This window comes from Neospora caninum, chromosome X, assembly GCF_000208865.1.
Source record: "Neospora caninum Liverpool complete genome, chromosome X".
NCBI lineage: Eukaryota > Apicomplexa > Conoidasida > Eucoccidiorida > Sarcocystidae > Neospora > Neospora caninum.
The window spans coordinates 1,918,149-1,930,185 of NC_018396.1; the positions used below are offsets into that span (position 1 = coordinate 1,918,149).

Sequence of the window (12,037 nt, forward strand, 5' to 3'; positions counted from 1 at the left end):
GGAAGGTTCTCGAGCTGTGGTGTGGGAGCCAGCGTAAGGAATAAGGGTTGCGCACTTTCTCACACTCTCTTTTGAGAAAAAATGGACACATCCAGCAGCGTTGGGTGAACAGCCGCTGAAACAAGCGCAGATGTGTGGGGCAGACGCCCTCGTGTCCGTAAGCCTGTACCTCGCGGTGATCTTGCGGTAAGCATGTGTGCCCGCAAAAGACACTTCAAGCAAGTGTTGCGCCTGTCTGAGCGTGTACTCACTCTTAAAACCACCGTGATGTCTACAGGCGTCTATCGGATCAACTACAAGCAGGCGGGCTGTTCTTAGCCGCGCCCGCGACCTGGCAGTTCTTCATTTGCCAGTATCGTTTCGCTCAGACAGGAAGACGGTTCGACTTCTCTGTCTTTTTCCATTCGGCTCTCCCCGTGTCTCAACTCCGTTTTTCCTCTGCAGCTCAACTCTGTTGAGGACGACAAGGCCCAGGAGTTCCAGAGAGAGATCCTTCGCATCAGCAGGCGGTCCTCATGAGACCGCCGGTGGAAAGGGGACGACGCTGTTCTTTCCCCGTCTGTACGCCTGGAAAACTTTCGGCATTTGCAGAAAACGGACGCACGAGCAACCTCTATCCTCCTACAGAACGTTTCGCATTCTTCCTGGTCTGGATCGAGGTACAACATCCGACCCGGAAACTGCTTTTGAGCAGATAGGCCACGTGGGAGGGGCGAGCATACGGTCTGTGTCGGTCAAGATCTGACGCGTCTTTTTTCATTTGGAGAGGCTATCAGGTCACACCGGTTTCGTTTAGCATTGCAGGTTCCGGAGCACGTGCCATCATTATCTAGGCGTTCACTCTCGCGTGCGACTTCGGTTTCTCTGCGGTGTGCGGGATGAAGAGTGAGAAAGGCTGTGGGGAATTTACGGGAATCAGAAGAGAAGGCGAGCATTGGCTTACTGATGTGTTTTTTGCTACTGTCAAACTGTTGATGTGGATTTTCACCTTTGAAGAATTCGCTCTCCGTCTAAATAAAGGCTCCACATGAATGGTGAATGACGACTTGTGCATCTGTGCGCAAATCACTAGCATCCGTGTGAACTAAGGAGATTCCGTACGGAGTTAAATTTCTCCCGGTATCTCCCGACGGCGCCTCTACCTAACCAGTGGCAGCACCCCCCCCCCCCCCCCCAAGAGAGCCATAATGGAGCCGATGAAGAAGCAACTGGTATTCGCTGCGGCCCGCATCTATCGCTGTATGCATACATAGGAATATATATATGTATATGTGTATATATATGTGGCCGCGTAGCGCAGAGTGAGGCGCCGGCAATAGGCAACAGCGTTTAGCCCTTGCACGACCAGTCCGGATTTCGTGTTGCTGTTCTCACGAGCAAAAACTGTGAAAGGGAAATTAGGCACCAGGGCGTTGCTTACAAGACAGGAGAACGCGTGCCTCCGTCACACAGAGTGAAGTGTACGTTCCGACAAAGGTAGCCACGGATATCGGAAGCGAGGAGGCACGGCAAGGAGCAAGATGCACGTGTGTACTCTCTCTGGCTCACAACACAACATCAAAGTTCCGATTCAGTCTACAGGATCGACGGTCCCAGAATCAATCCAGGCCGAGTCTTGTCGAAACCTCCGGCGGGGACGTGCTGGAGCAGGGTGCGCTCGACCTCATCCTCCTGAGAGAAACACGACACAGAACGCAGTGCAGTCTGCAGCGGTAACCGCGCGCAAGGGTAGCCGAATGGAGTTGAAGAAGCGAACCTTGTGACGCAACAACGCGGGACGAAGCAATGAGGGCGAAAGTTACATCCGCTGGCCGCAAGAGAAGAGAAACTTCCTAGCCATGAGACTGTGCAGCTACCAAGGTTACGGCAGAGCTGGTGGATGCCAAAAGGATACTCGAAAACAAGCAGGCGTCTCAGTCTGGTGCAGTGTGGAAACAATGGAAGATTCCACGGTGGACAAACGCGAGCTCCGGCGGGGTAAACATCACAGAGGAACCGCGTCAAGGGTGGTTGAAAGTGGAGTGGCCCCAGAACTGCATGCGACAAGAGAGAAAGTAGCAGAGGAGAAGTGCGAAGAAACGCACGAACGGGGGTGACCCAGCAATGAAGGCCCCAGCTTGGAGAGCCGGACGGGGAAAAGCGTCTCACCAGCATGCGTTCGTGCAGCCAAGTGTAGCGATCGGAGATGATTTCTCTCTCATTCAGCTTTCGGTAGCGGCAGGAGGCGTACATTGTCTGAAGGCAAACACGAAAAGAAAGCACCTAGTCGATAGCTAGGCCGCCCAAATCCACGAATGCCCGGCCACGCGACGCAAGGAGAAACAAAGAGTACACTGCATTCTGTTGTAGCCCGAAGAGGGAGCGAAAAAACTTTGAGGCGAAAACGATCTTGGCCGAAAAAAACAGATCGAGGCAAGCCGATCCCCCTTTTTCTTTTAACGGAACATCCTATTTCTGTCTCTACTAAAAGCGAACCCTCAACTTTCGTATCTCAGTGTCAGAAACGCCCCAGGAAGATGCTGGTCTTTTTTCGGTCTCCGCATGTGGTTCCTCAAGAAACCGGATTTGTCTTATACTGGAGTCGCTCATCCGTCCACCTCGAGAGAACGAAGCGATCCGTTGGAGACAGCTTCTCGCAAGGCCGACAGTGGGTACGGTGGGCGTCTTTCCCAGGAGCACGCCCAGTTGTCGCCTTTTTTCAGCGGTTTCGACACCGGCTTCCCCTCTCCAATTCCGCTCTGGATTGCTGACTGCCATCGTGTGGAAGCCATGCTCACCTTGATTCCTTGATACCAGAACGGGGATGTGAACAGGAAGAGGAAAAAGGGTCCGACGTTCGCCTTCGTCCAGAAGTACTCCGAGTCGAAGAACTGCTTGAGGGTCACCCTGCAAGGAAAACGCGCACAAGACCAGGACGGAGCACGGCGAATGAGGAAAGACAGGAAAAAAAAGGCAGAGAAGCCCAAACGAGGCAAACGGAGGAGGGGGGGAGACAGGAACCCCAGAAAAGGCGAGAGGCGGATTGGCCGTCGAAAGAAGGGCAACGCAGGAGCAAGCCGAAGGCCGAGAGCACCACGTGGCGATGCAAAAACAACATGAGGTAGAAAAGAAGGAACAAAGTCGTCTAGTGTCTGTTCCCGCGGGGTTCAATCGTGACAAGGAAGCCGGGACATCTTCCCAGACAGCGGGCAGACTGCACACGCGAAGGGACAGACAAATTTTGTCTTCTTTCGAAACGGACGGGGCGCCCACACGTTCTTGAAGGACAACAGAGTGCGGAGGCTGGGCGACTAGCGTAGTCGCGACACGAGAGGAGGCGATCTCGTTCTCGGAAGCGCCTGAGACCAGTTCGCGATCCTGGAAAAGCGCGTCGCCTCATGGGTTTCCGGAGACGCCCCAGAGACACGGCTCAGCACGAGGAGCCTTTCTGTGCCTGTTCCGTTCCCCCGTGTCCTTACTTCTCTTTGGCAGCGCCGAGCTTGTCACCCCTGCACAGGTTCAGCAGGCCGAGTCGCGGGCTCGACAGGCGGAGCAGTCTCGCCGCCCAGGACATGATTCCGAAAAGTGAGAAAAAAAGGGAAGAAGGAAAGGCCCCAACTACCGTTACGAGGCGACGCGCCTTGGCAACGCTTCGAGACCAGGCCGGTGGTGTCTGAGATCCAAACGGTCCGGAGACACCGGGGAGAGTGCACGAGGCAGATGGACTTGTGCGCTCAGGCACACTGCGAGTTTATGCACTTCTCGAGGTTTTTTTTGAGAAGCATAAACGTTGAAGAATTCTTCCACCGTGTGAATATGTTTGTGCTGCCTTTCGCGTCTGCCTTCTCCGCAAAAAAGAAATCCGTAACGGCTTGGAGACTTCGGGGGGACCAGAGAGACCCGGAGCGGAAGGGAGGAAGCGGTTTTTTCACTTTGGGGGAACGACGGAAAAACAAAAGAGCGTACGAGGAGCGCCCTGAAAGACAGAAAACCTCTACCTCGTCTGCTCCACGAAGGACGGAAAATGCAAAGGACCACTGTTTCTAAAGCCCGTCGAGCGAGTCATTGGATGCGTACATACGCCGATTTCCCCCTGGTTCAGCGCTTTGGAAAAGTGCGGCGTTGCATGCGCACATTTTCACGAACGCGGATGGACAAAGTCGCCTTCCAACGAGATTTCGATATACACATCTTCAGGTGAAAATCTTCCAGTCCACATAAATATAGGGATAAATCACGGAGACGTGAACACGGCGCGAAAAGACGTAGAGGCCGCAGTGCTTTTTCTATGCGTACCTGTTGTGGAGAGTCTTCGCCATCTCTCGCTTTTTGCTTTCGTCTCGTCAAAATTTTTCTCGAACTTCTCGTGTCTCGTGTCGGTTTGTACACAAGCTTTTCCCTCCCTTGTCCGGCCCTCTCGCCTCTGTCCCTCTTTGGGTGCACGCGTAATTGCCGTGAGAGCCTTCCCTTTTTGCGTTCGTCTTCTGGAACCTGCCAAGCTCCTCGTCCTGTTCCACCACGCCCTTCACTTCTCTCTCTGCTTCTTCTGTGGACTCTCTCTGCTTCGCCATCTCGTCCCCGTTCTTCTGCTCAGGCCAGTCCGTCTCTTTTCTGTACGGACACTCCAACGGAAAGCAAAGGCAACCGGGGAAGCCAGCGCGGGAAGCTTTCCGAGAAGTCCAAAAGTTCAGGGTGAAGAAGAACGAAAAAGAAACTGAGAGGAAGGGAGTAGCCAGGAATCGCAGCAAGGGAAGCGGGGGGGGGGGGAGTGGATACGGGAGACAAGACCGTAAAAAGCATGCCTCAGGCGGCGTCAGGCAGCCTCCTGCGGCGCGCACCAGCGCTGCGGAGCACCTCCCAAGCTTGTTGCTTAAACGTGCCGGAATCATCGGTGAGACGGGCGGGCGTCCCGCCAGCTTCTCCTCTCGCTCCTCGCTCCGTCTCGAATCCTTCGGGCTTCTCACCTCACACCCTTGACTCTCTGATCTCGCTCCCCGTAGCTGCGCCTTTGCCTTCCCGTTCCTGCTCTCGGTCTTCCACTCTGTCCTCTCCTCGAGACTTTGCTGCGTGTCCGATGTCTATCGCTGCCGTCGCCCCTCTTTCTTCCCTCTCTCCCTCTCCAGCAGTTCTTAGCTCGACTTCCCTCTCCGCCTCGTCGTCTCCAGGTGTCTCTGCGCGCGCGGCTTCTTCCCCGTTTCTCCCTGCTTCGACTGTTTCTTCCTCCCCGTCCTCCGTCTTCTCTTCCGCCGTCGCTCTGCGTTGTCCTCCATCCGGTCTCTTTTCTTCTTGGGTCCCTTCCCCCCAGCTGTCGCCTTTTTTCTCGCCTCTCGCCGCTGTCGCGCCGACGGCCTCCCCCCCCCTCGGCTCTCTCCGCTTTGCCCATAAGTTCGCAGCGCCTCCGTGCCCGAATCTCCTGCTTTTGCGGAAAAACATTCATCAACGGCTCCAGCCGATCCTCTTCTTCCTCAAAAACGACACGACTATGGGAAACTACGTCTACGACCAGCATTTCAAGGTGAGCTTTCCCTCGCTGCCGCCGCCGAGAACGAAAACTCGCACAAACACGGAAGCAGGTGCACAGATGTAGACGCATGCCTCGACTTGCAACCATCCTCAGCCGCCACCTTCGTGTGCGACGAGGGAGATCCACTGGAGTCTGAACAGCGGCAGCTTCTCGCGTTTTTGATACGAGGCCCTCAGCTGTACAAACCTGCCGCGCCCGCTGGAGGAAAGTCCTTGTGAGTCGCAGGCGTGGGTGCCTTACTTGCAGAGACAGAGTCGGCGCTCGCGCCGACAAAAACCAGAATTGATAAACTCACCGGCGCGCGCTGTCGTCGCGAGGCACAAAATGCGCCAGTGCGTGTTCTCTGTGTAGAGAAATCCTGAGTACACCGCAAGGGAGAGCACGTGGGCATGCCTTGCCTCGTGGTGTCGCGTCTCTCTGTCGATTTTCCTGCCGCAGGGCGTCCTCTGTTCTCCGCTCTTCGAGGGAAAATCCTACAAGGAAATCTACGCCATGGTCGACCGCGTTCTCGAAGACATCGGTGAGCCTCTGTGCACACATATGCCCACAATGGCCGCAGGTGACTCGGCGTCACGACCAAAAGCGCGGGGGGCGGGCTTCCTCCTACGAGACTGGCAAGAGAGAAGCCACGTCTGTCTCCACCCACAACGCTCTCGGACGCCAGACGCGCTACCACGACGGTTCACCACGAATGGGGCCATATATATATATATATATATATATATATATATATAGTAGACGGATAGAGTATCTGTATGGGTTACACCCTGGAAAAGTGTTTGTGTATTTCGTTTTTTGGGGCGTTCCATAGCCCATATAGAGGCTGAAGTCCAGGGGGAGAGAGTCACGTGGCACACTCAGCACGCACGCGCGGTGTATCTCTTGCCCATAGGCGTCGACTTTTATCGACTCCGATTGGGTGGCTGCTTCACTCCGTTGCGAGAGCAAGTTCTCTGACGTTCTTTCCGCGAGCTTTTTCGAGAATTCCCCAGTTTGAAGGGAGTGTTTTTGCGCCACAGACCATCCGAAAAGCTTAGGCGACGAAACGGGAACGCAGCACGCGCGAGCCTGCCTTGCCTTCTCTCGTGGTGCCCCGCGGGGTTTTTGGAGGGATGTCGCTTTGCAAATATGTGACTGTGACAAGACTAAAGGGACAATCCTTCTTTGAGATGTCTCCTTTGTTTTCGCGCCGTTTTTCAGGCCTCAGCGGGCGGGTGAAGCTCTACTGTGAGCCGCCGTCTCTCCTGCACGTAAGCAGCTGGACCGCGACAAGTCGAGACTGCCAAAGAACCACGCGGTTTCCCGCTTCCTCAGCACTCTTCTGGTCGATGCAGATCGAGCTCGCTTGCCCCGTTTGGAAACCGCTCGTCCCCATTGGAAGTAGATAACGCGCGAAAAGCCGACAGTGAGGGTGTGAGCGAAAGCAGAGTTGAGGCTTGTGTCTCTGTGTCTGCAGAAAATGAAATACCACGTTCGCAAGCACTGGCCGCTGGAGAAGTAGAACGACTGCTGGCGGGACGCGTCCGTCTCGCACCGCTCGTCTCCGAGCGGCAACAGAGGTGTTTCACGAGAGCATTTGAGAAGAATGAGAACGCGACCGTCTTCTTTCCCGTGCAGGAAACGTTCTTTCCCCCTGTGGCGTTGCTCCGTATATCTGCCTGTCAAGGAAGAAAGACCCGTCTCGGTACCCTTGCATGTGTGGGGAGGATATATATATATATATATATATATATATATATATGTGGGGAGGATATATATATGTATATATGTATATATATGTGTGTGCGTAGTAGCGCGCCTGCGTACACGTGTTTGGTCCGTCGTAAGTTGAGTTTTTTCGTGGGAGCAGCATCCGCATTGCGAAGACGAAACCCGTATCGTCGCGCTGACGGTTCGCGCGTGCAAATTGGTGACCGGAAGACGATTCTCCTTCAGACAGCAGGGTCATCGGGTCACAGAGGACGCGGCGCCGCTCCTGGTTGGCGAGAAACGGAAAGAAATGAAGAAGGAAACGAACTCGTTTCGTCAGAGGACGCCAGTGAGGTTGGAACAGAGATAAAAGAATTCACCCCACTACCTGGCGAAGAAGATACCATACACTCAAAGAATAACCCATCCACAGACTCCCCTTCTAGTCATAAATTGTTGACGAATGAACATTCCGGTTTCCCAGACTCTGGCACCGACATGTGCAGAGAGCGCCTGCATGCTCACAGTGCGACACAGAGAAGACAGCAGACAAACAAAAGGCGAGGGAGAGGAAGGCGTAGAGACACTCGGTAGTTCGCGTGAAACAGTTGAAAAGACGCGCGGTCGGCATCCTCGACAGAACATATCCAGTGGAAAACACGAACACCTGTCCCGGTTACACTCCCATGTTTCCGAAAGGCTGGAGGCTCTCCATGACTCCCGAGAAGGCGGCGAAGCCTGCGCAACCTGCAGCTGCTGCCCAGGGCCCTCCTGCAACGAGAAGGCAAACACACGAGTCGAGGCTGTGTCTCTCTGAAGTCGCCACAAGTTTACGTGGAGGCCCCGCGGAAGAAAAACGGGGTCGCGTGGCAAGAACCGCCAAACGCCTGGGGCGTACGGCCCCCCGCGTCTGCTGTCGGCACGCCACAGAGAAGGCGCACATGCAGCCACTCTTCTCGTGCACTGTGCTGGGGAACTTGCGTGCAGAGCGAAGGAAAGGCCGATAGGAGACAAGGAGACAACGACACAGAAGAGGTTTTTCCCGTGAGCGCGAGAGATTGTCGAGAACCTGAAGCGGGGGTGGACGCTCGCGTGCATCGAAGGCAAACAGAAGAGCGACTCAAGGCGGCTAAACTGGAGAGGAGCCGCGGAAGAGAAAGCGACGTCCCACGGGCTCAGGCAGTTGCCCATTGCCGTTTCGGCTGTTCCGAGAGACACCGCTGCACTCACCCACAACCAAACAGCCTTGTTCGAGCGCAAATGGAAGGCGCACACTAGAGACACGCGCACAAGCACAGGAAAAGGGAGAGAACACAGGACTGGAACAGCAATGGACGACAGAGTAGACGCAAGGCTTTCTCTCTTCTCCTTACCTCGATAAGAGAGTGCGGCTCCCGTGACGCATCCAGCGTAGATGGCGTTGTTGATGTCGTGGACCGCTCGCTCCTGAGTTTGGAAAGATACATCCGCATGCGTTTGAAAGCCTGCAGGTGGATCTGCTAGAAAGGATCGAAGAAGGGCTGCACGCAAATCTCACGATTCGCACGCACTCAGCGGAGAAGCGAGAAAACCCCTAGGTGATGACTTGTCTTTCTCCAGTGACCAGTGGTTGCCTTTTGCGCGAACGATTAGGTGAGAGGCAGTGGGGCCTGTGGAGACTGATTTGTCGGCACAGACACGCGCGCGCTGCCACACTTGTTTCTGACGCCTCGGCCCTTTTCGGTTTCTCCGAAACAAGGCACTCTCTCGCCCCGCGACTGCCTTGTCCCACTTACTCTCTGTATGAAACACTCCGCGAGGGAGTAGAGGAAACCCAGTTTCGCAAAGTTCTTGGCAGAGCGCCCGACGTCGGGCAGGAAACTCCGATACTGCTGTCGCAGCTGTTCGCGGAAGGTCAAAGTCGTGTCGACGTCGACGGGTTTCATCGTGAAGAAGAAGGCGCCGAAAAGGACGCCTGCGGGGAGAAAGAGCAGGACCGGGAAAGCGGCCAGTGCCGCGGAAAGACAGTTCAGTGAAAGGCGCGCAGAGAAGACACAGAGAAACAGTGCGCATGCAGCGAGACAAGCGTGGGCAGCTACGGGAGAGGCGACCGCGAGCGGGGCCGCGCGCTGAAGTGGAAGCGGAACAGCAGGCAGAACAGGGACTCAAACTTGGCAAAAGGACAGGGAAGGGAGAAGCAAACGGCAGCGAAGGCCGCGCGAAGGAGAAGGAACGGCAGTGAAAGAAGCCGTGCGAAGAAATGTCAGCATGTGAAGAAACCGCGAAAAATACATGCGCAGACGAGCGGAGGGCCCCACGGAGAGCCAGCAAAAAGAGAGAATGGCAAACGAGACCCGCCCCAGAAAAGCGAGGAAAACGAGAGCGAAACGAGTGGGGAGGGACGGACGAAAACTTGAGCACCGCACGCAGCGCAAGGCAAACAGACGGAAGACTGAGGAAAGAAAGAAAAGAAACGGGAAACCGACACCGCCGGACGCGAGCGCCCGATGTTCTGTGTGGCGGAAGAGATGTGTTTATCATACATGTGTGTCTCCCTCGCTTCTTTCTTTTCTGGAGAAGGAAGCGCGTTTTCTTACCTAGGACTCCACCGCCAGCGCCCATGACGGCTGCCCGCGCGAGACAGCCCTCTGTAAAGAACCGCTCGACTTTGTGTTGCAGCAGAATTTGCTGCTGAATCTGTTTCTGTTCATCCGTCAGAGTCGTGCCTCCGGGCGTCAGATTCAAGGTGCGATACCTCTCGCCCAAGAAAATGTCCATGGGCGTTTCCGGCGGACGCTCGGCAGGCGCAAAGGCCACCGGAAACTCTGGGAAGGCGGCCGCAGGCGGGTATGACGGAGCATCGGCTGCGAGAGAAGCTGGCGAAGAGGGAGACGAAGACGGGGAGGGAGACGAAGACGGGGAGGGAGACGAAGACGGGGAGGGAGATCCTCCGCGGGAAAACGGAAACATCTCGGAGGAGCAGTGAGACAGCCGGCTGAGAGTAGGGTCTGCCGCGAACGGACGGAAGTCTCGGGGCGCGACTCGAGAGGGAGACGCACACAGTCAAGGAAGCAAGAGGACGACGCGCGAAGACGAAACCTGGGCAAGTCCAGGGAGGGAACGGGAGACGGGAAACGACGGATCGAGGGGAGGGACAACGAAACACAGGCGGCCAGTCAAAAGCAGAAAAGGAAAAAGCAAACTCCCCTGGGGTTCCTCAGAAAAAGCAGACTCGTGGAGGAAGACGGGGGTTTCGTGAAGCGTGAGCCTCTGTGAAATTCCGGCAGGGCGCAGTGCGAGACCGTCTCGGTCTAAACAGAGGGAAAATGCGACCTAATTTTGCAAGAACGGCGTCAGGTGCTTTCCCTCCTCTACGCGTCCACTGGAAGTTGGTTGCGGGGCGCTCGAGAGGCTTGCGGATCACTAACGGAGTCTGCCCTCACGATTTGCAAAAGGAGACTTGGCCGCATCTGTCCAAGCGTGGAAGAATTGAGCAAAGCAGTCTTTGGCTACAAAAAGTCCCCCTGATGGTTGACGACAGAAAAGGCTCTGGAAGCTGTCCAGTTTGGTGTCGCATACACAGTGAAAACGTCATGTGAAAGTGGGGAGGCCGTTGCGTGAAACTCTGAAAAAAAAACCGGTATACCTTCAACTGAACTCTACAAGTGGTAGCGGTCTCCAAGCGTCGAATTCGCGAGTCGTCACGCTCGCACACGAGACTTCGCGAAGTCGACGCGTTGTCGCGTTCGCGTATCTGCATCGCCCCGTGCAGTCGCTACGCTCTTGTCCCTAGGGTGCGTGCCTCAGCAAGTGTGACTTCGTGGGATGCTTTCTCGTAGACACACAGGGAAAAGACCTTCCACAAAACTCTCGCAGGCAGCAACATCCGTGTCTGACCCTCGTTTCGCCGTCGTTTTCGTATAAGGGGGAACGTCAAGACAGCCCGTCGGGTTTCGGGTAATGAGTCTTCCTTTCGACGCGTGAACCGAGTGGTTCACCGGCCGGGTGTTCGTCTACCAAGCCGGCAGTTGTAAACAGGGAAAGAAACTCTCGTCTCTTTGTGTGAAGGATGACCCTCAAGTGCACGCGTCTATCCCTCTTTCGATTGTGCGCGACTGTCTATCTCCAGGGAAGTGGTCCACGTGTTTCTGTGCTATCGCTGGATTCGAAATCCCCCGTGTGTCCTCGCGATTCACGCGCTCTCCTTTTCACCACCCCGAAACGCCCAGAAACGAGGTGAGTTCTGACAGTCCCTGGGTCGAAGAGAGTGCCAAGACAAAGCCAGGACGTACGTGCGGTGGGAGAAAGCTTTCCGCAGGTGGAGAAAATTGCTGTCCCCCGAGTGTTTAGCTAGCTAGTGGCGACAGCCTCGTGCTGGGTTTCGGCGAGCCTTCGCACAGACCGTTGTGCCGAGGCGTCGATGCTTCCTTGAGCTGTCCAAGATCGCGACTCTTGAACCACACGTCGGGTGTCCAAAACGCCACGGTTTCTAGAAGGCAGCGAATTCGCTGAGAGCTTCTTCACCACACCACCAATAAAAAAGATTGCGGCATCGCAATAACGTCGTGCCATCCAGGTTACTTTTCGCGAAAGACACCGTGCACTGATCGTGCCACTCCAGCGCGCCGCGCGATACAAGGGTCCCGGCCCCGTCCGTTTGTACATTTTCCTTCCAGGGTTTTGTCGCTATTCTTTGTTTCGCCTCTCTAGCGGAGAGTGTCGTTGCATTCTTGTGCGTTTGTGTGCAATTGGGGGTCTCTGCATTTCTTCCTCGTCGCCTTTCCCACGAGGAACTCTTCGGCTTTTTCGTAAGGCATCTCTGCCACGTCGGTCATCCAGGCCACAACCGCAGAATAGGCAACTAGC

General features: G+C 55.4%; 4 protein-coding genes across 4 annotated transcripts in view; 2 read left to right on the forward strand and 2 right to left on the reverse strand.

The window, feature by feature from the left end:
• The window catches only part of NCLIV_047070 (hypothetical protein), a gene marked incomplete at both ends in the record, with an annotated part of 38,599 nt that extends 38,080 nt beyond the window's left edge, over positions 1-519 (forward strand). The window contains one exon of the mRNA XM_003884257.1: positions 445-519. Within this exon, the coding sequence (XP_003884306.1) occupies positions 445-519 (75 nt within the window). The remainder of the gene's footprint in view (positions 1-444) is intronic.
• A 1,056-nt stretch (positions 520-1,575) lies between these two features.
• NCLIV_047080 (conserved hypothetical protein) lies at positions 1,576-3,553 on the reverse strand (the record flags this gene model as incomplete). Its single annotated transcript, XM_003884258.1, has 4 exons — positions 1,576-1,671; positions 2,149-2,235; positions 2,778-2,886; positions 3,459-3,553. The coding sequence occupies 4 exons, from the start codon at positions 3,551-3,553 to the stop codon at positions 1,576-1,578; spliced, it is 387 nt and encodes a 128-aa protein (XP_003884307.1).
• A 1,908-nt stretch (positions 3,554-5,461) lies between these two features.
• On the forward strand, positions 5,462-7,004 carry NCLIV_047090 (conserved hypothetical protein; the record flags this gene model as incomplete). Its single annotated transcript, XM_003884259.1, has 4 exons — positions 5,462-5,494; positions 5,942-6,023; positions 6,704-6,753; positions 6,960-7,004. The coding sequence occupies 4 exons, from the start codon at positions 5,462-5,464 to the stop codon at positions 7,002-7,004; spliced, it is 210 nt and encodes a 69-aa protein (XP_003884308.1).
• An 864-nt stretch (positions 7,005-7,868) lies between these two features.
• NCLIV_047100 (hypothetical protein) lies at positions 7,869-10,141 on the reverse strand (the record flags this gene model as incomplete). The annotated part of the gene is made up of 4 exons (XM_003884260.1): positions 7,869-7,963; positions 8,566-8,638; positions 8,968-9,146; positions 9,769-10,141. 4 exons carry the CDS (start codon positions 10,139-10,141, stop codon positions 7,869-7,871), a joined length of 720 nt encoding a protein of 239 aa, XP_003884309.1.
• Between the last annotated feature and the right edge of the window lie 1,896 nt (positions 10,142-12,037).